Below are 26158 nucleotides of genomic sequence, written 5' to 3'. Positions count from 1 at the left end.
AGATGATTGGGGTCAGTCGACATGGATTTATCAAGGACAAGCCAACCAGATAGCTTTTGGTGAGAAGTGAGTGGCTGTAGGGATGAAGTGAAGATGGTGGTATTATTGGCTTTGACTGTTTAGACTTTGGACACAGTTCCCCACAGTATATTTTGTAGTTTAGCTGAAAAGAGTGGTGGGTTAGGAGGTAAGTTGGAAACTGGCTGGGCTCAGAGGTTTGATCACAGGTTTTAAAAAAAAAATCTCATCTATGATGTATTAGGAGTGGAACCTCTCAGGCATTGATGCAGGAAAGGATCTGAAGGTCCAGTTGGATAAGGAGTGTGAGTTGTCAGCAAACCTTTGCAGAAGTTAAGACCAACCTCACACTGTACTCAGCATTTTGAGAGAAATTATTATTCCTGTACTGTTTGTCACTTATGAGACTCATCTGGAATGTTGTATCTAGGTTTGGGTCTAAGTTGAATATTGATATAGCAGAGTTAGCCCTATGGAGGGGCACCAAGTTGCTAAGGGGGCAAATGTGAGTGACGTAAGAGAAGCAGTTAAGAAAGCTGCATTTGTTAAATCTTAGAAAGGGAAGCCTAAGAGGGGATCCTACTGCAGCCAAGTACAGAGGTGGCCTCTTCTCAGAAATGTGCACTGAAGGTGTTGGAAGCTATGGACAAAAACTGCAGCAAGGGAATTGTTGAGTGGATAACAAGGAAAAGATTTCCACAGTGAGAACAGTCAAGTGTTGAACAAGGCTATCTGGAGGGGTTTTGTAATCTGTGGAAATGCTCGAAACTATGTATGATCCTGTACCTTCCCTAATGTTGAAGTATATTTTTTATTTCTTTTTCTTCACTTAGTACACTGAAATATCTTTTGTTTTTCATTTTTGCTGAACAGACTTCAATGAAAGAGTAACAAAACTAGTTAGTGTAAATTGCTTCAAAAATTCATGGAATTATACTGATAACATTGTGTGCATGGGAACAAACTGGGTCATTCTCTACTTCTATTTCATCAAAGGATTTAAAATTTCAGGTGTAATACATTAAAATAGACTTCACATGAGAGGAGCTTTGAGAGCCTATGAAATTAAAAATGGCAATTGTGCTGTTTACAGATGAATGGTGTGGTCCAGGATGATGAGCTGGATCCAATGAAAGGGAGTGTTTCTAGCTGGCTCTCCTCCTGTTCTCCAGGGGGCAAAGTGTACTAGTTTGCCTTTGGCCAGCCTCAGCCCAGCCTTCAGACAGGCTCTGAGCCTTCCAGAATCCGGACCTGTGGCTGGGGTAGGAGGCAGTCTGGGATTTCTGGTTTGGGCCCTTTCCTAGGGAGATGCAGCTGACCATGACTGTTGAACCAGGTGGCTGCTCTTGCTACAAAGTGTTTGAGCAATGGAGGCTGTGGACAAGGAATTTCAAAGCCTGGTGTTGGTCCCTCCAGGTGCTTATGCTGAGAGTATGTACTGCCCCTTTCCCTGCTTTTTGCTGTACTCTGATATAATGTGTGCATGAAATTCATGCTGTAACAAGGAACTTATCCTTGCTTACAAAACACGGGAAAGACTCTGCAAGCCATATTAAGTCATCAATGTGCTCAGCCCTGATAGACTCACTTGTTTCCTGCTGCAGCTAACAATGGGGTTTCTTGTGCATGACCAAAATATTTCTTACCTACCGTAAAACCTTCTCATTCTAGTTCTGTTCAGAAATGTTACATTCCAGAGTGCCAGATTAGCCAGCCTTCCGTGCAGTATATTCTAGGCTGTACCAAAAATATTATAGTGTACAAACTTTGAGCCTTTATATTTTTGGAGCTTGAGTTTAAGTTCTCTTATTTGGTTTTTTAAACTGTACAGCAGATGTTTAAGATGAAAACATTTCAGTCAAACTTTATCAACTGATCAACTTCACTTTTAAGGGATGTGCAAATTGTATGATGGACTTTCTGATGCATGTCAAACTGTGCCATTTGCCATATGGTCATTGAATAGCTAAATAAAAGTATTTTTTTAGTTGGCAAATAGTGAGTAATAAGGTTTCATTATTATACTTTAGGTGTATTATTGAGTGGTAGTAGTATTTTTTTAAACTGGGAATTGTATGCCTTTAATATGTATTTGGAAGATGTGATTGTCATTGTTTTTTCAAATGTCTCTAAAGCAATGGTGCGTCAGGGAGATAAAAAACCAAACCAGGGGTTTGTTTTCCCCTTCCTTATGTTTCAAGGAACCAGCATATTTGGCTAGCATGTATCAAAGCTATATCTGGAGTTGTGAGGATAAATTGAGCAGAAGGTGCGCGGTTTAGGCAAAACCAAAGGCGTGTGAAGAGGCATAAAGGTGCTCTTAAGAGAAGATGCATGCAGAAAGTGACTCTTCAAATTGTTGTCTGATCTGGAGAAGCTTTAGTGGTCTCCTTTTGGTGGACTTTGGGAATGGAACTGACACTACAAATTTAAGATTGATGAATTTGACAACTATGATCAGATGAAAATTCAGCAGGCTGGTAACCAGGTAGCATCTCCAGTGTGATTTGTCTTCATCAGGATGCTAAGAATTTTTCCAGTAGTGCTTAAACAGTAAAACATAAGTGAATGGTAGTTGAGAACAAATAAATGTCGAGCTTACCATGGATATCTCTCCCAGCACACTGTAAAAAACATAAATACAAAAATGAGTGCTCCCTTGATGCTTCTGTTACTTTGTCTGGTCTCTTAACTTTCTCTCGAAGAAATTGTGGTTTAAGAATCAGCAGTTAACTGGAATTTTTAAGGAAAAAAAAGTTCTAAGTTTTCATCTTTCTACTTGGTAGGACATGTTACCGGACAGTATTGGTCCTTATAGCTTACTGTAGAATGGCATTGTACTGAAGTTTGCTATAATTAAAAGATAATGCTGATTCATTTATACTTTCTGAAATATATATATTTCCTGAGGGAAAGCTTTTCTTCTACAGTAACACTGACTTCTGCATACCCTGGTCTTTCTGTCCCTTTTCATAACCTCTAGGGACAGTGCTAAAGGTGATGAGCACTTTTCTGACTGATAATTTTTTGCCTTTCTCCTTTCTAAAAGTCTATTTTATTTATTGATATTACATATTTGGATTATTCAGACATTGTTTGCAAGACATGACCAGGTCTTTTCAAGTCCAAGATTTTTACAGCACTCTTCTCACTAGAGGAAGAACTAACACATTTCAGTAAAATAAGTTTAGTGGCCCTGGGTAGAGTAGAGGATGACCAGTTTCTTAGGTAAGCCCTAAGAAACTGGGAGAGTGATGAAAATGGACTTTCATACCTGGGATACTTTCAGACTTGGGATGGTGGGAGCCTTAACAAGGTCTGAGTGAAATCTACAGACAAAATATGAATGACGATCAAAGACATCATGAAGGACATGTAACTTCAAACAAATAAATTAATCCAATATCAGTATTCATATTTGAAACCAGTTTTTTGGTAAAGTGAGTATCAGAAGTATGTCTTGTCATGTTCAGAAAGCTACATAGAGCTTTGGAATCAAGTGCTGCTTTTTAAGGAGGAAGGCGAGAATACTGGCTTTAGGTTAGTGTTCTAATTCTTTATATCTTAAAACTCATGAGACTTGATTCTACAGTGAACCAGGCTGGGAAAAGATAAATTGAAAAGTAAAACAAAGTACTACATGACTTGTGATAAACCTGAGTACTGGATGCTTTGTTTGCTTTGATTAGTTTCTATTTAAAATTCAGGCAATGGCTGTCTCCACTGAAACGGTAGTGAAATAAAATGATTTCTAATATTTCTTGTCTTTGGTTTTATTTACAGATGACATGGCAGAGCTTCTCCTTGGGGAGTCCAAACTAGAACAATTTTTGAAGGAAAATACTCTTAAACAGAGTAGTAGTCCACGGGGCCCCCAGCCAAAACTGACTGAGGTCAGGAAACATCTCACGGCAGCTCTTGATAGGGGAAATCTAAAGGTATGTAAATCAGCCTGAGCAAGAATTAGAAAAGTTGAAATTGTAGTATTGAGGAAAGGTTCCTTAAATTGTATTTGGAGGTGCAGAAATTGAGGTTAATATCTGAGAGCATTTTCTGTCAGAACCTTTTGATGCTCTTAACCATTCTAGCCCTTCTTTTACTTAACTGTTGTTGTAGCTGCTACATCAACTTATCTCTTCTGTACTCAACATCCATCTTTTGAGAGATTAAAAGAAGCTTGTTTTACAGTCATCTATAACATTTTGTTTCCTGTGGTTTCTGGGAGTATTAATTTCTCTTCCTTTTCTTTCTTTATTCATCCATTAATCTTCTTTTTCAAGACATTTATTCTGCCCTGATACTTTGAACTCGTGTGAATTAAATATGTAGACGGTGGAACATATATCATTAAGTTTTGATGCCATGTTGATTTTCAACTGTGCTTATGGTGTTAGAGAAAACATAGGAGGGGTTGTAATGATAGGCTACCTTTAAATAGTTTTTTGTGGATTCCCCCCTACCTCAAGCTTCTCAAATATTACAGGGGACAGAATTTTGTTGGTTTGTTGCTCTGTTAGAAGAAATATCCTACATGAATATATACAGAAAACACATCTAATAATTATTGGAAGGAACTAGGTGTGTTTTCCGAGGAAAAACCCTTTCTTATTTCTCTTCTTTCTAGCCAGAATTCCTACAGGAAGCTAACCTAATTATGGCCAAATTAAACTATGTGGAAGGTGATTACAAAGAAGCTCTGAATACATATGCCAGAGTTGGCATTGATGACTTGCAGCTCACTGCAGTGCCACCGTACAGGCTACGGATGATTGCTGAAGCATATTCTACAAAAGGTAAGATTGCTCTTTCCAGTATCATAATGTGTTTTAAAACTTAATTTATATCTTGTCTGAAGTTGAATTTTTTTAGTGTGAATATCATCAACACAGTAGTGGAGTACCATATTCATAGATGAAATAAGAGGATGGCTTGGGTCCTTTAAATTATTCAGAGTTTGTGCTAGGTTGACAGGACATGTACCTCAATTAATATTCTGACTGCACTGTCACCTGATCAAGTTTTTTGAGTGTGTGTATTTAAAAGTCCTTCCGTATATAAATGTCACAGTAACTGTTGCTAAATACTAAAAGCATTATAATTGTTGCTGAAAGTTAAGAATTACAAAAAGCAGTGCAGTTTTGTGGTTGCTGTGGGCAGAATGGAGAACCTTAATTCACTGTCATGCCTTTTACTGAATGTTAAAATGCTCAGCCTAAACTATGTCACATAACTAAATTGCCACTTAATTGAGAAAAGTAGTGATGTGTGACTTGGAAGTTTTATTTTTGAAATTTTCTTATATGGATATAGTTTTTTAAAAACAGAAGTGAAGTTAATTAAAAAGTATTTTGTTTTTTACTGGTCTAGTATAATTGTAATGCTGGCCTTGTGTCTTAAGGTGGCAGTGCCACTTCAATTTAGAAAACTGTAATAGACTTCAAGCTGGGTCAGTTTGTTGAGGAAAGTGTCAGTTTGTATGCCAGAGGTTTATTAAAATTTACTGAGCTAAATGTTTGCTTTGGTCTGTTGTGTTTAAGCTTGGGTTGGGTTGCACATGTACTTTTTGTTAAGGCAAGAGGAGTGTCAAAGGCAGCAAACAATTTGTGAGAGACTTCAATAGTGTTAACTGACAACTGATCAAGGATTGTTTCTAATGTTAGTCTTGGAAGAGAGTGACTGATTTCCACCAACACAGTCCTCTAGTAAACGTTAGACAAGCATGAATCATGCTCTAGAGAGGTGTCAAGGAAATAAGGGAAGTAACTGGTAGCAGAGACAGAAGGATGCTTCATAAGTCTGGTCACTATTTAGATCACAGTGGGAAAGGATTATATAGGGAGTTCTACATGATGTGAGTCTGCCCAGTTTTCTCACACAACATCTGTGTGGGCTTCTGAGCAATGTCTGGTTTGGGTACACTTCCACTCAGCCTTGTGGATTTTGACTGGGTTTTTTTGTCTTGTATTGTTTTTTAAGTGTGTGAGGATGTCTGTTGAATTTGTCATGTTCTTTCCAGGAAAATACAATCTTGGACTTGATCAACTTTAAGTACCTAAATTTGCTTATATCTCCAAGGAATCCCAGTAATTCAACTGAATCTTTTCCCAGAGCTCAACTCTTTGTTTTATTTGACCTCATAAGGATATAAAACGGTTGAAACATAGTGGCATAAATTTTGCAGAAAATATTAATATTAATATTTTACTTAATTTAAATATAATGTATGCAAAAATAGAAAAATATGTATCTTTTCTACTCTGGAATGTTTTGTTGGTTCAGATTTAGAGATTAAAAAAAGAGATAAGAAAACCAGCATATGAAGCCTTATTTATCTCGATTGGATTTTGCTAGTTTGGTCACTTCTACTGGGTGACTCGCTACCAGTTTACCTGAGCAAACCAAGCAAACTGTTGGGGCTTTGTTGTTGTTTTGTTTGTGCTCAGAAACATCCTTTTTTGTTTCCAGTTTAAATGGAATTGAAAGGGATCTTAAAGATCATCTAGTTCCAAACCCCCTACCGTGGGTAGGGGCACCTTTCACTAGACCAAGTTGTTCAGAGCCCCGTCCAACCTGGCCTTGAACACTTCAGGGATGGGGCATCCACAGCTTCTCTGGGCAACCTGTTCCAGTGTCTCACCACCTCCCATAGAGAATTTCTTCCTGATATGTAACATAAACCTGCCTCCTTTCAGTTCAAAGCCATTCACCCCGTCCTATCCCTACCTGCCCTTAGTCCCTCTCCAGCTTTCTTGTAGGCCAGTTTAGGTACTGGAAGGTGCTCTAAGGCTCCATTGAGCCTTCTCTTTTCCAGGCTGAGCAACTCCAACTCTCTCAGAAGATTCATAAATTTTAATTTCCCTTATTCCCATGGTAGAAGATTGCAAGAATATAGTCCTTTGTATGTTCTAGAATGAGGTGGTAATCGCAGAGCAGTCTTAAATTTAGTATTCAAAGTCTAGACAGGTTTAGAGTACTTAACAACTAAATAACATATGCTTCTACCCAGTAGTGTGCATTTATTTCTCACTCTCTTTCCCCTTCTGACTGGATTCTCTTCTTTCTCCTTGTAAGAGTGGACTATAAACTTTGTAGTCTGAATTTGGAGTCTCTTAAGAGGTGATTGAGGTTTGTAGCTATTACCAGTTATTCTTACAGGGATTTTGTGCTTCACTTGGATTTGTATTTCTTGTTGTAAATTCAAGGATAACTGGATTATATAAAGATAAAACTCTTCAGGGTACGTAGACTTATTTCTTTGGCAGTCATAGCACCATGATATTTAGCAGTGAGGGACTATCTGCAGCTGTTTGCAGTGGCCCAGCTGCACTATGCAGTGCTGCAGCCTGCAGAGACAGTGAAAGATACCTGCTGGATTTGCCCCATTTCAATCCAGTTCCAGTGGATTTGCAGTCTCGTATGCTGTTGTGTAGTGGTCTGATACTGCTGTTCTTACCACTGATAAAAGCATAGGGCAGATAACTAATGGTAGTTTTTAATTGCCTTAAGGTTTTTTTTCCTTATTTAAGGTGGGACCACTTCCAGGTGCTTACCTTCTCACTCAGGTTTCATTCTGTACCCTCAGAGATTGAGTGGGATGCTTGAGTTGACACGCTCCCTCTTCTACAGTTCTTACAGGGTACTTAAATGAGCATGTTGCACTGTAACCGTTGACAGTTCCATAGCTCACAACAAGCCCTTGGAAATGACCTGCTTTCCTCATCTTGCTCTTGCATGAGGAACATACAAACTATGTCTTTCTGTTGTTCACAGCACAGGAAGATTCAGCATTTGTGTGTGGATGCAGTGAAGGGCAAAATGGGTTCAGGGGCAGGTTCAAGCTAAATTTTGCTGGAGTTTTATCTAGTGATGGCTAGAAAGAAGGGGAAGAGGAACAGCACTAGTGACAATGATAGGGAGAAAGAATGGAATTGGAACGTGGACGGGAAAGAGAGATCCCTAAAGATATGCTCAACTCTTGGGGAGATGTGTGTGTTTATGTATGTGTAAATATATGTGCACATATATAAATATATGTTTGTATGTATTTATGTTGTTAGAAAGTAAGTTGTGAGAAAAATCCAAAGAGGGAAATTCTACCTCTTCAGACTCTCCAGAGTTGAGTGTGTGTGAATGCATTACTCATCAGGGTTGTTTGTATACTTCACTGCAGGATCTTCATTACATTACAATAGTCTGCTTTACAAAAGTCTTTGTTAGGATAGTCCAGGAAATTTAGTGTCATTGCACCCCTGAAGTCTTCAACTTGGAATAACTGTGAAACCAAAGAACTAAAGCTATCTGCTGCCTGCAGCACACTCACAAAGAAGTCCTCAGATTTTTTATTGCATAAATGAGTTAAATGCATATATGTCTTTCAAAGAATGCTTTTAATTCGCTATGCTGTCTATAGCTTTAGTTGTGGACAGCCTGGTTATAAGACTATATGTGAGAAGAGGCATAATATGGATAATAAGTTAAGCTAAGGATTCAAAGACTCTCAAACCCAGCAAGGAAGATAGTTATTATTTTCTTGGAAATGTGTAGGTAGAGAAATGCTGCTTCAAGTCTTCCAAAGAAGGTTTCTCAATAGGTTTGTCAAAATGCAACGTTGTAGAATTTCAACAAAATTTCAAGAAAAAACTATCAAATTACCTTTGAAATATTTTCTGTTTTCTTTACATGTGGCTCTTTGCCAGCCTGTGATGTGAAGGGAATCGGAGGGTCTCAGTGCCCGAGCGATGTTGGAAAGTGGTTCCTGTCTGTTACTCCTCCTAGAGAAAGTGTTCAAAATTGTTAATGTGGTGATAAAGGCATGGCTGTATTTTATCAGGCTGAAGAGCTTATAGATAGATTGTTTGGTTTTAGTTTTTTTCCTGGCTTCTGGCAACAAAAAATGCTGCTAGTGGTGATGCATTGTGCTTGATCCTGAATTAGAAGAAGATGTAAGATGGTGTGATGAAAAGTTATCTGCTACTGTGTCCGTTAAAACAGCAGAGAGTAGACTGGCTATGTGAATGCACGATGCAAAGCCTCAGAAACTTGGTTAGAATAGGCCAGGACAGCACTGTTTGGATATCCCTCATGTAAAAATTGCGAGGAGATAGCTACCTCACAGCAGATATCTGTGATATTTTCGTGCCTTTCTTCACCATCTCCTGAAATTCACAGGTTAAAAACAGAGTTGTAGGAGAGGATAATTTTCTTTTATGTAGTTAACTTTATGGACTAACATACTTTTTTGACCTCACACTGAGTTTTTTATGTGTGTGTGTTTGTGCCCATAAAATACAGTTCTGATTAGACCTGGTGATTCCTTTACTTTAAGAAAAGAGCTAATTTTGATGCTATGCTTCTGAGTAATGGCTTTGTATGGGTATGTAGAAGGTGTTGTGTGGGATAGAATATTAATAAAATCATAGGTTTTATATTAAATACATAATTTTCAAAGATTCAAAGCCTTACTTGGAGACATTCAGGGGGACATTTAAAAAATATAATACAAAACATAAATTGAAAAGATGGAGCTTTTCAAATCAGTGGTCCACTTAGTATTTGCAAAAACATGAGAATGCTTATTTGGATGTGTTAGGGAGCTTTTCTCCCATCTGCTTGTAAATTCATTTGACACAAAAGCAAAGGAGATGCATCTGATAAAACAATTTGCTGTAGCAAAATGCCTGTGGTTGGAGGTGCCAGCTTATTTCAAGAGTGTGTGATGAGGGAGAGAAAAATAGGCATAGAAGGATGACATTGCTGAGGAAATGGGCAGGTTTGCATGACTCTGTTGTTCCAAAGTGTTAGCCTGAGGGCAGGTGTATGAACATTGCTGGAGCTGATTCCCTGAAGCTGTTGCCTGTTAGTCACAGGAGCACATCATACCTTTTAGTATGAAGTTTTAAGGAGCAGTACAATAAAAAGATTTTTTTCCTTCTGCCACAAAAATAACTTGAACGTCAGTACTGGTTATTAGAGCTGTGTTATGCAGTTGGAACTAAGCTAAGAAATGAGGCTGGGCAGGGGGAGGAGAAAGGCAGGACAGTCTTGAGATTGTGGTGGCAAGTCTTGGCTTAAAGTAAAATGTGGATTTTGCACATTTCTGGCTGTATTATATACTTGATATTTGAGTATCTATGTAGGAAGGACTACCTTCTGATAGATGGAGAAGGTTCCCTTGCTCAGGAGGTTAATTTTGTCTCTTTAGGGTCTATTTGTTCACTAGATCAGCTTAATTGGCAATGCTGAATTCTGAGACTGAGGAAGATCATGAAGAATTGAAAGAGAGAAGTTATAAATCCGTAAAGAAGTAATGAAAGAGTGCCTTTGTCTGACTTTTTTTTTTTTTCATGTTAAGCATGTGTAAGTAGCTCCAACTTTTTGTACTTCCTTTTCGTACAAGACCAATCAGAAAAAAATTCTCTATATGCTGTTACCATATGGAAGCATATATTTAGAATCCATTTTAATGATGACTGTAGTTAATATTCCCATAGGGATGTGGCCTCTGGGAACAGGACAATTAAGTTTCTGCAAGTTTTCAGCAGTATATGAATGAGGTAATATACTGGAAAGCACACATAGGCATTATTCAAATACTGTACATGGCAGTGTCTCCTATGTTTCTAAGCAATTTTGTTTGCTTGTGATGAGCAGGGATGAGATGCATGTACAGTGGGATATTGAGGTGTTAATTTGGGGAGGTGCAACTTGTCAGGAACTCTTAAATAGCAAGTTTATATTTAAATAGGAAATAAACTTATTGAAATTTTAGGTAACATAACTGATACTGCTGTGTAAGTCAAAAGACATAATTGAAAAAATGAATTTATAATACTTGGCATTACAAATTGGTGACTCTTTGGAAAAATGCTTATAGAGGAATATAGCAATTTACGAGTCTGACATTTCTTAAAGTCTGCAACTTTGTAGACTTGATTTTAGTAAAGAGACTGTGTTTATAATTAATACAGTGTATAGATTAGTAGACTACTCCAGATATGTCAAGATGGCTGTGTTGTATTGCAGTAACGAATTAAGTATGTGAGGGATGTTGTCTGTAAGTTAGACTGTTATTACAGAATTGTAGCCTTATTGCTGCAGACTGTTTTACATCTCATATCGCCTGTTTGAATAACTGTGTTTACATTTAGATGGTGTGTGTTGAGAAAGGTGAGACTATCTTTACTGCTGCTGACCCATATTCAAATTTAATGTTGCATTTACCAAGTTAAATGATTGGCTATTAATTAGTTCTGTTTACAGAAACATGGAAATACTCATTAGGTTCAGTGGAAGTGTCAGGTGCATGTGAATTGCTACTCTGCAGTTAGGAAAAGATGCTGCACTTAACTTTAATCATATACAATTGTAATGGGATCTGGTGCATTGCTAGCCTGTGTCAGCAGACACCAAGCAGTTCTTCATGGAAGAATGCTAAAGGAAAGCTGGTTTAGTAATTATGCTGGGGATCTCTAGCCTCATTAGGCAATGGGTCAAGAACTCAGCTTGGGTTCCCTCCTCCTGTCTTGCTGTGCAAATGTTGCAGGCAGTTTCCAGACCATGGCTAGGAACCCCGTGCCGTGGATTCTTCGGACTTTCTCCATTAAAGCTTGTCTTTCCCCAGCCTGTGTTATGACTTCTGCTCTGCTGGAGCAGGGACAAGGGGGAACCCAGACATTTATCCCACTTTCCTCAGTGCTGCTTTTAGCTGTGGTATTTGAAATACAAACACTGAATTAAAATAATATGCTTCTTATTAAAATAGAATTCTTTAGGACTTGAGCAGTTTGGTGGTATCTTTTTCTTATTCTTAGTTTCTTCCAAATCTTTAGAATTTCTTCAGAATCCTTCCTTTGGCAGAGTGAGGGGAGGGAAAAAAATGTTGTGCACAAATTAAAAATTAGTGATTCTGGCCTTTTTTTTCTCATGGCACAGGAAGAATGGGTATCATAGTGGAGCCAGAAATGCTTGTAGGAACAATTCTGAACATTTACAGCAAAACTGTAAATTCCATAGTTAAATCATCTCCTTTCTCCTGAGCAAACAGCTTCCTTGATGTCCACTCTATGTACTGGTGTGCAGCAATTCTGCTTTTTTCGGGGAGGGGGGTGTGTCGGCAGAAAGATATTCACTCACTCCAGGATCTGCAGCAATTATCAGTCCTTATATCAGCTTTTATCTTTTGTTTGAACTTTTTCGACCCCTCTACAAGATGCTGGTCTGTCAAAGGGCTGTACTGCAGCAAGAACTGTCTGGCACATGGCTATGAAGAAACAAATGTGTGTGTGAAAAATACCGATCTCTTTTGTTTAAAAGATATTGTAAAAGTCTGTTTTGTACTCTTAAAAAAATACAAAGATTTGAATTCATTACATTTAGAGGAAAAGAGTGACCAATTGTTTCAAAACAGTTATTTCAGATGATCTTAAAAGAAATCTCAAAATATTGTTATGGTCTTACTGACTGCTTGGAGTAGTAAGTAGGTATTCAATTCAGAAAAGGAGATGAGTATTTCTGTGCTTTTTTTATTTTCTCTTTTTATGAGAAACTTCAAGACACTTAAAAGCCCTAACTATGCCTAGCATAACTATGGCATTAGAAAATCTGTGCTAATATAATGACATTGCAGTATGAGCATGTGTGACAAAAAGCTGTGTTCAGCTCTGGAAAGTTTTGCCTGTGTTGCTCTGTGTATCATCTAGAGTGGAATTTAATTCTCTGTAAGTGGTCTGTGTTTAAAAGAGTGGCTAGCTAGAGGAACTTCCCTTAAATTCAGATATGCTGGAGAAGAGGATATTGACCATTTTCCTGGTACCTTTTCTGGAAAATGTGTATGGAACTAGCCATAGAGATCCTGCATTCTGACAGTTTTTGGGAGACCTTCCCACCCGAGTCTTGGCAGTTGAAGGTACTTGAAAAATCAGAGAAATTAATTGTTTGTATTTCCTTGGATAATCTGTAGCAATAGGCAATTCCTACTAAGATAGTGCATCTGCAGTAATTATGAAAGTAAGAGGTAGTATATTTGCCTATTATCTATTATTTTTCTCTTTTCCTTTATAATAATTACTTTGCAAATATCAGTAGGGAATTGAAGAGGGAAAAAAAACATGCTTTGCTTTCTAAAAAAATTCTCTGCAAACAAGTCACAATCTTTGATTGAGGACTTCTAGAAATAAGTCCTTCCCTGCAGTGAAATTAGCGGTGTTTGTTCTAAGTTCAGAAATAAACTGTGGGAGTTCCTTGACAGCAATAACTCAGATTGTTCCAGTTTCTCTTTTAAAATTACTGATAAGTGTTTGCCATAGTCTGTATAATTGTTTGTTCTAAATACATAGGCTAAACATGAAGTTTCTTTTTAAGGAGATGAAAGGGGTTTTTGTGTTACAGCACTTGGAACACTTTGCATATCATATGGGGAAGACTAAGTGCTGTGTACTCCAATACACTTGGATTTTACATGCCCGGGTAAGGAAACCAGGAAGCAAACCCAGGAATCTGTATCTATTGAAGCAACTCTCTCTCTTGAAAAAATGTGTTTATTGACTTAAGTATAAAACAGTAGTTCACTGTTTTTCATCTGTCCTTGGACTTGCCTACTGGAAACAGTAGATAAACCATGGAGTCCATTATTACTTGTGGGCTCTAAAATTTATGCAGGCAAGGTACTGGCTGGCATCATGGATAATCCTCAGATATACAATGCTATCGATGTGATAGCCTTAGCCTTGTGGTTTTGTTGTGTTTTTTAAATTATCTCAGTAATGGTCTGTGTGGTAAGAGTACTTAATAAAGATCTGAACTGTGCTGTGGATTCCCTTTTGACCTTAGAGTAATTTTTGGTTTACTCTGTATGGTGAAATGGGAGTGCTGATTGGTTTTCCTGCAGAACTTTCTACAGAAGACTGGTTTTCTGTTTGTTTTTTAACATAAAAATGGTTGATTAGCTACTTGTGTAGGACTTCTTAAGTATAGTTAGTTACCTGCTGTTACTGAGGCATCCTTTTTTTGGGCAGTGGTCAGTTTGTGCCTATGTGGTGGTAGGGCCAACCTGGTCTTCTATTTGTGAAAAATGAAATAGTTTACTTGGCATAACCTTGGCCACTGATTTGAGACTACAGACACAAGAATGCCACTTGGAATAAGTGATAAAACTGTCTAGTGTTTACTTCATCAATATTTTACAAAATATGGGTAATTTATAAAGTTTTTGAAAATTTGAAGAAAACCTTTGCAAGTTATCATGTAATTTAAATGTCAGGAATATTCTTTTCTTCTCCAAATGCTGTTTGTTACTCTTCTGCTCTTTTGACAAGCAGTTTTAGAGTTACCTTGCAAAACATGTAAGCTTAACTAGTATGGACTAGTATTCATTTCACTGCTTCTCACTTTCTTTTCCCTCAGGAGTCATCTTGCTTGATATCAGGACTAGATATGTATGAGATAAGTGTCCTCCCAGATTAAAACTGACCCAGTTTGTTGGAAGCTTTTATTTGAAGGTGGTTTTAACTGAAAGACTTAAACTTAAGTCATGAATATCCAAGTCATCTTGTGATACCAATTGTCGTTATATTCCTGAATGCAGAATAAAAGAAAATAATGAATAAAAATTAAATAAATTGGTAGCTATAACCTTTACAACAAATGCAATCATATTTTGTACCTATTTTCTGAATATCTCAAAACAGTTTGTAAACAGTTAAAGAAATGCCTGCCTTTTGGGGGGAGAGTAGCAGAGATTCCTGCCTGGCAGGTGGGGGAAGAAACACAAAGGTGAGAACTGACTTGTCTGATTCTATGAGAAGTCTTCAGCAAGTAATTTAGGGCAATATGTGGAGTTTTTTTAACTTCATGTCTTTCTCAATTCTATTATATTACCATGTGCTTTTTCTTTTTCTGGGGGGGCCTAATGTAGTGATCCCTATTTTAATTAACTTCCATCATTTCTCAGTATTCTTATGAAGAAGTGGGCATTATTATGTGGTTGTTATTCCTGTGTTGCTGTGTATATCTGTTTAAAATTAAATGGTACTTTTATGTACTTTAATACATTATTTGTTAAATTTCATCTGTATTTAGGAAAAAAATTAAACTAGTAGTCTGGAGTGACTCAAATTTTAACCTGTTACAGAATCAGAATTTAATCAGGATTTTTCATCTAGTTAATGTGTTTTCATTTTTAATACAGTATTGAATTGCAATTATTCCTTGAGTCATCAAAAGAAATACAGTGTGCAAACCATTCTGTTGTGGTCATTTCAGGATAGTTCGCCAGATAAAATTCCTACTCCAAAGCATTGCATGCTTAAAATATACGTACTTTCCTGGGTTGTAATAAACATACCAGAAAAATATAGTGAATAGTAATTATATGATAGAGTTTCTCTAAGAAAGAGTATTCTGTACTTCATCAAAGAACATTTAGAATTTAGTAGTTCCCTGCTGCATTACTTAAACTTTCTGGCAGAGCACTGAGGTATTTTCATATCTTAAAGAAAATTCTCAGCTAAAATGAGAGAATGCCCTTACAGTGAGTCTTTAAGATTTAAAAGATTATGGTCGTGGCCATAAAATATAAAAATAGAAAGAATAAATCTGAATCAAATCAACAAATAGTCAGTTGAGTTATATACTTCATATAGGGGATGATACCTCTGGGGCATTGGCTGTCAGTGTCCTGGGAAAGGAGGAGTGGGGAGGAGTGATCTGCAGACCAGCTCTCTGGTGCTTTCGGTCATTTCACGTTTTTACTGCAGCTCATTTGTTGTATTCTGTGGTCAGCTCTGAGACTGAAGGTGTTTGTGTAGGACACTGCAAACTTTCTATCCAGTATCAACCTTACATTTAGATCTTCTTATCAGAGGGTCTGTTCAAGACTACTGTGGTAGCAGGATAACTGACTTTCTTCTATAGTGTAATCTTGCTGTTTTGGGAGTTCTGACTTACTGTTAGTAAAATAACCTCTCAGATATTTGTGATTTGATTGAAAAATTGAAAAAAAAAAAGCAGATTAGTGTTAGCTACTTTAGACTATTTGCAAATATATTAAATTTTTAGAAGTATGTTAGGTGAAAACTATGACGTGTGAAAAATCCAGTGTCTGTTGTAAAATTCAGGTTTTGCAGGTTTTTAAGAGACAGACTATTTGTGTATTCACCACGCTTTAGGGATATGTAGGTTTTGAAAAGTATACTGGATGTTATTTTTTTTAGCAGAGGGGTTAGTGCTGGAGTCAGAATTTCATCTTAATTGGATGTATAGCTAGCAAATAGAGCTGCAGGTTATATGTTGTTTGTACTGGTAAAAGGGTGGAGAGTAAAGGTGGCCAACAAACTCTGCAGACTTAAGGCATCCTCTCAAGCCAGAAATCTGATTTTATACAAATGATATATACTTTTACAGACTAGTATTGAAACTTAATAGATGTTCTAAAATAATCTGGAGGCAACAGATATTGCGTAGTTTTGAGTTTATCAATAAAACCCCTCCAAATTCCATATCTTCTGAAGTTAGGTTTTTCTTTTGTAATTGCAGTGAAACATAGTGTCCCCACCTTGTATTGATTGACAGAAGTCCTCTGATAAACTATTCTCCAAATTGGATTTGTGCTACCTGGCATTCTACAGACTTCTGCCCAGTATATAACCATGTGTTTTGTTGTTGTTTTTAGTTTCTTCAGCAATGGATTCTCAAAACTTTCAAAGATGAATTGAGAATAGAGTCATTTAAATTGTGCATTATATTAATGTGGGAGCAGTTGAAGGCACTTTATGATCAGCATTTACTACTGACAAGCTAAAAGAATGACCTGAAATACATCTCTTAACATGTGGAAAGTGCTAGTTCAAATGCAATTCATTATTCAAATAAATGTAAAATGAGATAGTTGACTTGCAGAATATGAGCTGGTGATCTGTTGCAGATCATAAACAGAAGAGAATTTTTACTTACATGTAAGGGAAAACACCAAAGTTTTTTTTTTAAAGTATCTTATATGAAAACCAGTAAATCTTTAATCTTCCCTGCTGAGTGCTATTGAGGCCTCAAGTGGAGCCATGTATCCAGTTTTGCACAGTGAGTCAAGATAGAGGTAACCAGTTGGAGAGTGTCAAGAGGAGATAAAAATGATTAGCTGTCAAGGAAGCATGAAAAAAGAAATGAGTGAGAATTGACATTCTTTGTTACAAACAAGCATGTCTCTCTCTATAGATGAATACTGAAAAAATGTTTTGTGAAGAACAGAATAATCTCTCTTTGAGGATGAATCGAAATAAGAGTCTAGAGAGGGAGATCTAGACATGAGGAGAAAATACTAATTGTGAGAATAGTTGAGCTCTATAATAATTTGCATATGAAGGTCAAGGCATCCCTATTGTCAGAAGGTTTTAAGAACAGGTTAGGCAAGTATCAGAGGTTGGTTGATTCTTCGATCAGATGAATGGATTAATATTCTTGTTCTTTCCAGCTCTTTAATTATCTTGAAAATAATTGTAATAGAAGTGACTTGTGTAGGATATATGATTAATTAGTAAGAGTTGTAGGGTTTATATTTGAGACAAGCAAAGATTATTTTTTTCCTTCAAAGCACCACATAATGTGTTTGCTGGATAAGGCCTGAGCAGAAAAGATGTACATGGCCTTGATGAGAGTGAGCTACCTCTTCTGAATTTAAGTACAAGAATTACACTTCCTAACACCTTGCTTTCTTAAAATGTATTTGTTTTTATAGATGCTTTTGCCTTGCACAGTAAGTAAGTTAATATTACCTTGAGTGCCTTTATTCACTGTGCATTGGTTTCTATGATCATTCTGGAAAAATGAAGACAAATCCAGTGATGTAAAACTGGAATAGAAAGACACTGGGTACTTTTGTGGTCGATTGTCATAATGTCTTTTAAATAAAAATTACTTAAAAAAATTGCTGCTTCTTGATTTATAACAATTAATTGTTATTAAATGTTATTTACATAGTTATTAGTGTCTGTATCAGGGGACCATACCTTCATTTCCTTTGTTTCTTCTCCTGGCTAAAGAGGCTTAACCTGGACTATGTTTTGTGTATAATATTATATGACATTAGCTTATAATGCTCCATTTGAATTTTTTTTTTGCCTCCCAGGTCTCTGTCTTGAGAAGTTGCCAATTTCTTCCTCAGCTAGCAATCTCCATGTGGACCGTGAACAAGAAATTGTTACATGCTACGAGAAGGCTGGAGATATTGCTCTCCTGTACCTTCAGGAGATAGAAAGGGTAAGCTGGGCTGGTTTTCTTAATTGAAGAATTGTGTGGCTCATCTTTCACTGATGTGGTGTTACCAACAACTTGGTAACTCAACAAAAACGTGTCTGATATTTCTTTTCATAGGCCTTCAATGCACACCTACAATTGGACAATAAATCAGTGTGCCTTAATGGCTGTCTGGTAGCTATCTTTCTAACTGTTATCTCATTCTGACCTCTTGGAAGACAGTGCCAGTAGGCTAAAAAAAGGCACAGAGCTCTGAGTTACTGTGTATATTCAAGATGCTGATCTGAGGCCTCTTGTTACCCTGTGGTAGTTCATTCATGCACATGGGATTATGGTGTCTTTCAAACACACGTTGGAATATGTGTATTGCATTTATATACCTACTAGATTTTCAGGTAATTCATAAAAAGAATTTAATTCAAAATGAAGCTGTGAAGATTGAAAATTAATCTTGTTGATGCTTATTTGAAACCAATAACATAATTGCACCTAAATTCTCTTTTATAAACTACTTGAAGGTAAAATTCAGACCTAACATTGTACCTGTCAGCAGGTACAATGATGTATCAGTGTGGTATCCAGACCAGTAACTGACAGTGTTTGCTTCACCTAATAGGCACAATCCCCGGGCAATGGAAAAATCGTGATCTGATAGCCAGATAAACATAGGATTTTAAAATGTAGATGAACTTCAGATAAGTCTTAATAGTTCTATAAATTGAGTCAGGACAGTGTTCTTGGATTTGATAGCACATTTGTCAGTTTATCTCAGTAATATATTCCTTACTGTACGTATGTATGGCACTGCAGTTACTGTCAAAATCCAAGGTACTAGATATGTAAGAGACTTGGATTTCATTGATGAAAGCTGTTATATTTGAGCTTCTTAATGCTGTAGACAAGATATAACTTCTGGACAGTTCTGCACAATATTAGGCAAGTTACTGCACCCTCCTTCCCTTTTACAAGTTATGGATTATGAATTATGGAAAGTTAAGCTTAGGCTCTTCATTTGGTGTTATTTTAAGTGTTTTTTTAGAGAAAAGAGAATTTGTGGTACCCTTTATTTCTAGTAGTTACACACTGCTGCTTTTTATTTAGGCTTAAAGATACCTCTGAAAAAAAGCAATACACTTGGGGCTCTGTTCTTTGTGTTGTGATGCTGTTAGAATGAAGTGAGCTGGCAATATCCATCTGACCCTCTTTTTCAGACCTATTGCTTATGAGCCTCGGGCCTGTCACTTGACAGGTGTCTTTGGGGGAGTTATAGGACACAGTTAGGATCATGCAAACAAAAGAAATGGGAAAGAAAACTTTGATGTGGTGGGGAGAACAGTAATTTGCACTGTTTTTAAAATAGATACAGGTTTGTATTTTCGAAGGGTTTTTGTTTTGTTATTGGCTTTTAGTATCTGGTAGACTATGCAGTGAATAAGAAGGCAAACGAAAGCTGATAGCTCTCCATTTTGACAGCATTCTTAATGCTGATGTAATACAGTTAAGTTATTTCTAAATTGTTTTTTGGAAGTCACTCTGGAGGTAGCTTTTAATCTTACTGCTCTCTGCAGCAGTCTTTTTTAACCTGAGTTTTAAATTTTTGAATATCATCACCTCCTCCTAATTGAATAAGGTTGCAAATATGCTTTTTTATATTCTTCTCTTTTGTTTACCATTCTTCACAAAAATTTTTGAAAAACTATAATAAAATCTTGCTTAGCAGTATTTCTGCTTGGTGAATAAATTGACTTTAGGGGTATATTCAGGAATGAAAAGGGTGGCATTGGAGGTAAGGATAGAAATAGTCCACTAGCCACTACCTACAGATGGCAAACATTTCTCCAACATTAAGTATTAGCTTTTGTGTAAAAGTACACAAAGCTTGATTTTTGGGGGTTTTTTTCTAAATACATTTTTCCCTTTTTCTTTTGTTTTATTAGGTAATTAATGCCAATATACAAAACAGAAGCCCTAAGCCAGGGCCCACTGCACATGAACAAGAACTTGGTTTTTTCATGGAAACAGGACTGCAAAGAGCACATGTTTTATATTTCAAGAATGGGTAAGATTTGATTCTTCTTTTATTGTGTTTTCTTTTTTTTTTTTTAGGTTTTGTATTTGTGATTTACTGGACATCATTGTTTGTAGCAATTGTGGATTCTGTAATCATGAGGTCTCTTATTAATATAAGTAGTAACATTTTGATTGAAATAGTAAGGCTGTCCATATTGTATTTTTTTACATATTGTAAAATTATTTAATCAAAATGTATTAAGCAGAAAGCATTTTATAGTTTAACTTACTAAATGTAAGAACTTAAAATACCTTATCTTTAACTATTTGAAATTTATCGAACACTGTTAAAAAGTGATTGACAACATATTGAAACTCTTGATTTTTATAATTTTGATTTTATAATTTTTTTCCAAATCTCTTCAGTTATGACTTATTTTAACATTATGCTGCAGGATAAATGTACATGAAGATCAACAGTATGTATATGAGTGTACAATCTCCATTGTATCTGCTCTATAGATCCCTTTAGAGTCTGCATGGGAATTCCTTTATAATTTATTTTAAATAAGGCTTTCCTTAAAAGCCTAAAAATAAATGCAGTTACCACACAAAATGAGAAACGGAGTACAACTCTCCATTTTTAATAACTTCAAAACTTGGCACAAATGGTTTCTAAGTACATTTCTGACATTTGTTGAAATTACGTAGTTAAAAAATTTGTTTGTGGGACTTCTTATTCCATTAGGAAAATGTGGTTTGATTGAAATATTGGAACTCTTGGTAGTACTGTTTTGCACCAAAAATGTTTTTTATTCTTTGAAATACATAAACCAGAGGTGAAGGAAATCAAGCAGTGTCTGTAAAGAGTTCGAGATTTTAATATACTGATGGTAGGTTGAAAAAAGACTATCCAAGTTTTCAAAGTGTTTTGGGGGGCTTTCAGCATGGAAATGAAGTAGTGCTGCAATAACACATGATATGAGAGTTACACTTTAGTTCTGTTTTCATAATTTAATCGCAGGAGGAATGGAATGTTCTGAAAGCTAATTTTTTTCATTTACCAGAGCTAAAAATAAGATTTCTGTTTTCATGCCTGCACAAAAAATAAATAAAATACATGTATTGAAAAAATCCCTCTGGCAGTCATGGTTAAGAATAAGCTAAAACTTCCACAGTTTGAAGAATTTTGATGGAAGGCCAGGAATGGAAATGGTGCATTTAATCTGACATGTTGTGCATAAAAGCAATCAGCAACAGACATAGCAGATTGCTATTAATGAGGAAAACAAAAATTAACTGCACAAAAAAAGTCATGCAGTGGGTTGCTAAGGAACATCCAGCCCATAGGAGTGTTTTTCCTAGGCCATAATCAGTTGGTCTGGTGTGAAGTTTGAAAGGTGATTGTAAAGGTGATGTGCATTTTAATCTTTCACAGTGAAGCTGCTAAATCTTGTTAGCTCGTACATAAGCATATAGTCTTTTTTGCAGTCTTTAGTACAGTGATTCCTTGCAGTTTATAAGCTAATTACACATTATATATAAAATTTTTAATTCTTCTTCCAGTTTCATTGGCCAGTGGTACTTTTTTTGTGGTATGAGAGGGAGCAATGTGTTAGGAAAAATACCTCTGTGACAATCATTATTTTACATATTCCTGCCATTACATCCTTTAGTTTCCTTCTTTAATTCAGAGGCAATCACAATTCTTTCAATATTTCCTAATATGGTCATTGTTCCAGGCTGCTTATTATGTTGCTTTTAGGGATCCCTTTTTTATTTTTTCAGTTTTAAACTTGGGTTTACCAGAACTGAAGAGAACTTTAAATAGATTTTTGCTGATAAGGACAAATTTAATTTATAGCCTGCTTTTTAATACATCTATTTTAAGGATGTTTTGTTTTGTTTTTAAATGTGTTATCCCTCCTGATGTTAGGTTTGTAGAAAGTAGATTCGAGATCTTCCCATTAAGCTTTGCAATGTACTTCAATTTTGATCTAAAATTGTAAAGATTATATAAACATTTTCAAGGAGAGGAAAGGTAGACATCTTTAATATAGGTAGTTTAGAAATGGAAGCGTTTCTTTTAAGTAAACTGATTTTTGCAGTTGAAGCTGGAGATGTTGAAAGGGCAGGAGGAGACAGGGAACCACTAGAATTTTGACTGCTTATGAATGTTAAGGGAGAAGAAGAAAATTGTACCAGTCTGTTTCTACGGACAGACTGAACTGCTGTTTGTGTTGCAGTGCAGTGGAATCTCTGATTTGTGTATGTCTGTGAAGGGAACCTGACAGAGGATCTGAGTCTGAAGTTAAATCTCCTGTCACCAAACTATAACCTGGCATTGGTGTGAGTCAGTTCAGATGTTACCCCGTTACCAGCACAGTGGCTGTAGTACTTCATTCATTGGAGCATGATGAAGGATCTGAGCAGATGTTTACAGATCTTTTGCTGTTTTTTTGGACTTCAGTTCCACTCCAGTGAGTGCTAATAAATCTCTCAAAATCTGCTGGAGGATTGAATTTGTCTGAAATCCTTTTGTTATGGAGTGGGTTTTTGGTTTTGTTGCGTGTCTAGCAGTCAGTTGGCTAATCAACTCTTTTAATTACATTTCTTCCACTAGACATGGAATCATCATTTTTGTGGGGGTATGTCGGTCACACAGAAGAAAAGAAAACAACATAACTTTTATTCCTATCTGGAAGACCATAATTTCAGTAACATAGGGAGTATTGCTGCCTGCCAAGAAAGCTGATTGAACTACTTCAAATTTCCCCTTGGTTTGCTAACTGTACAGAGATTTTATTTTAAGTCAAGTAATCAAGCTTTTTAGATGATTAAATGATTATCTTTCAGGTATGCATTATCTTGTATGAAAAACTAGGAAGTGTTTGAAACTTAACTTAGCCTTACTGCTAAGTGGTGGTATTTTGAAAATACATGGAAATGCAATTAGTTAAAAAAAAAAAAAAAAAAAAAAAGAAGTGGAATTATTCTGAAGCACAGGAGTGTTATTTTAGTGCTCTGTTAGAACACAAAACTGAAATTAATGGTTTCTTCTGAAGTGTACAGAATTTTATTAAAGAATCAAACTACTTACTCATTTTTCACTTGAGAGATGAGGAATATTTCAACTTGGAAATGAGAAACAAAGAAGTTCTGGAAGCTGTTCTAAAACTTAAAGTAGGGTTTATGTGGTTTTTTTAAAAAATTTTGAAATATATAAATTTACATGACTTTCAGGCTGATTACATGACTTGTCTAGTAATTGCTTTGTAATTTCATATTGAAGGAGCTCAAAGTCGTGATGTTTTTCTCAGAAAACCTATGAGCACAGGAACTTTGACATTAGCATTTAACATAGCTATTTTCAAGTGCAATGCCCCTGAGGAAGAAAGGACAGCTGTTTACATACCCAGTGATTCCTCTATCCTAGTATTTGTTTTGTATTCATGTTATGAGATTTAAAGTTTCTCTTGTTTATGGTTTTTATTTTTGAGGTAGTAATAGTCACAAATGTGCTGGAATTGCATGCTCCTAAAGCAAAATTGCGTTCTGTTTGAATTCTAAATTCAGATGTCTGCTTTGTGAAAACCAGACTTTCCTGGCTCTCAGAGGTATTTTTTGTGGCTTCTCCTTTATTTCACACCCCCTCCAAGGATATTGCTCTGTCAGAGTCCAGGATCCAGACTGCAATTTGGTCTAGTCTCCATATATTTCACATGCTGAATCAAAGGCTGGGGAACTCGGAGCAGATCTGTGCTCTTCATGGTGCTGTTAACTTGTGCTGACACAGCTGCAGTGAAGGAAGACCTTCCCAGCCTTCTCCAGGAAGCTGTTTGTCATAGATGGGCTTTTTCTCAATAGAAAATTAACCCAGGAAAAAAAATCAAAAAATCAATCAATTTTTCTTCATATAATTGCTGTAATTGATTTGTATTGACTTACAAAATGTTTGACAAGCACAACAAAAAGCCCTCCTTAGAGTTTAAGACTTGTCTATGTAGAATTTCTTTTATCTATTTTTCTTTTTTCACTTTAGCATATAATAGAAATAGCATAGGAATATAGCTCTCATGCTAGTAAGTGAGGAACACCGGATGGAAGGCAATCCAAAAATCCATATATTCCTATACAGTGCTCACAGCCAGGGATTTTACAGTGAAGAAATCCATGAGAGAAGGATTTATGTAAATGCTTGACATAAATGCACATCAAGACACTGTATGATCAGCTCTCTACTGTATTAGAATACAGTGCTAGCTACTCATCACTCTCTGAATCTCTTGAGATCTTGTTGCATATCCTACATCAGTCTCAAAACAAGTTGGTGATTAAGTAAAGAATAGAAAGTAAGATTAAATTCAAAAACATTGAAATCTCATGAAGTATCACATTCCTTACATGTGAGATATCACTGCTGTATTGGAAAGCAAACAAAATCACTTCCGTTGCAGTTTTCAAAACAGGTTTATTCTGGATGTACCTGCTTTCGTGTTTGTGGTGGTGTCAAGAGAAACAGTAAACAAAATGGTTAGTGTCCAGACATTGGAAAGTGGAGTTACCTGCTCTCATCTTCTCCATACCTACACTCCTAACATGAATTTTTCTTGTTTGCCTTTTGCTGGTTCAGGTACTTGTTTGGTTCTTCTGTGGAGTCTTTTCATTCTCCAAACCAGCAGAAACCAAAGAGCAAAGAGATCATAGCGTTCTGTCATACTAGAGAGAAGAACTGATTCACTGCAAGGTGTGATAATGGCTGGCGTGGCTGTCGGAAAACAGACAGGACCATGCAAGTGAGAGTAGGAAGATATCAAGAAGGAAGAATGGTGGAATAAGAGAACACTAAGAGATGAGAATGGGGAGGATGAGATCTTCCTCTTTAGGCAGCGAACCATTAAGTCAACTAAGTACAAGTGAAACTGCAGTCTAGGCAGTGTGTGTTTTCATTTTGAATGCATGAATGCAAGAATTGCTGCTTGATTGGACTGTGTCAAGTACTTTGGCTTGTGTAGCTCTAATGGCACACTGAAGATGTTTCATTTATAAGCCAAAACGTCAACTGAGAACTTTTAAGCATCAAGCAAACATGATCTTCTGTAGTGAATTTGAGATACCTGGGATTTTTCTTTCTGCATGAGTTAACAATAAAATGAGAAGTGTGTCACAATGATTTTTTTTTTGAAGTAGACTTTAAAAAAAAAAAAAGAAGAGTAGTTTAGATTCTGGCAGATAATTAGGTGTTTTCTACATTTTATTTGAAAAGTAATGTCCAGTGATAATTAATGTTTAGTGGAAATTACGTGATATTGTGGGAATATTGAAACTGTAAGTATGAAACAAAGAGAGGGGAAAACAGAACTGTCTGAAATTGCAACTGTGTTGCCTCTGGGAGATGATATCTAAATGTTTACCAGGATGTTTTTCTAATTGTGGAGTAAATTATGCTTCCCTTCCACCCTCTTAAAGCTGAGGGAAACCAGACACAGACATTAGTCACAACCATCTGAAGCATCTCTATTGTGCATATTACTTAGTCTTCTCCTTTTTGTCAGCCTTTAATAAAGTTATTGCAGAGAGCCATAGAATGTCAGTCCTTTTCATTTTTCTTGTAGCTCTTCTTTTGAGACTGTATAAAGCAGAGGGTAAGTGACAGGCCTTGATATTAGGATGTTCTGTTGCTACAGAGTTAATCTCTTCATTTGTCACATTTCTTGCTTTTTAAAGTAACTTGTTTCGATGTGAAATCATTTCTTCTATTAATACCATGTAAATTACTCTTAATTGGCTTAAAATAATTAGCTAGAGTGTATGGATTTAAATAATTTTTATTTTTTTGTAAACATGTCAATCATACTGAAGTTACTGAAATGCCACTGTTCTGATT

At 36.3% G+C, this 26158-nt stretch overlaps 1 protein-coding gene across 2 annotated transcripts in view; it reads left to right on the top strand.

Annotated features, from left to right (window-relative positions):
- The first annotated feature begins 355 nt into the window (after window positions 1–355).
- TTC7B (tetratricopeptide repeat domain 7B) overlaps window positions 356–26158 on the top strand; it is a 117688-nt gene continuing 91885 nt past the window's right edge. Inside the window, exons 1-5 of one of the 2 annotated variants that reach the window (XM_018082848.2) lie at window positions 356–448; window positions 3802–3956; window positions 4643–4811; window positions 18134–18264; window positions 20199–20320. In XM_018082848.2, coding sequence (XP_017938337.1) covers window positions 436–448; window positions 3802–3956; window positions 4643–4811; window positions 18134–18264; window positions 20199–20320 — 590 coding nt within the window. In that variant the 5' untranslated portion in view covers window positions 356–435. The remainder of the gene's footprint in view (window positions 449–3801; window positions 3957–4642; window positions 4812–18133; window positions 18265–20198; window positions 20321–26158) is intronic. The other variant, XM_018082849.2, reaches the window with a different exon arrangement.

The sequence above is a fragment of the Manacus vitellinus genome, unplaced genomic scaffold (genome assembly GCF_001715985.3).
Source record: "Manacus vitellinus isolate BGI_N305 unplaced genomic scaffold, ASM171598v3 scaffold_6_pilon, whole genome shotgun sequence".
Taxonomy (NCBI): Eukaryota; Metazoa; Chordata; class Aves; order Passeriformes; family Pipridae; genus Manacus; species Manacus vitellinus.
Note: the sequence above shows the minus strand (reverse complement) of the source record. Positions and strands in the feature narration are given on the sequence as shown.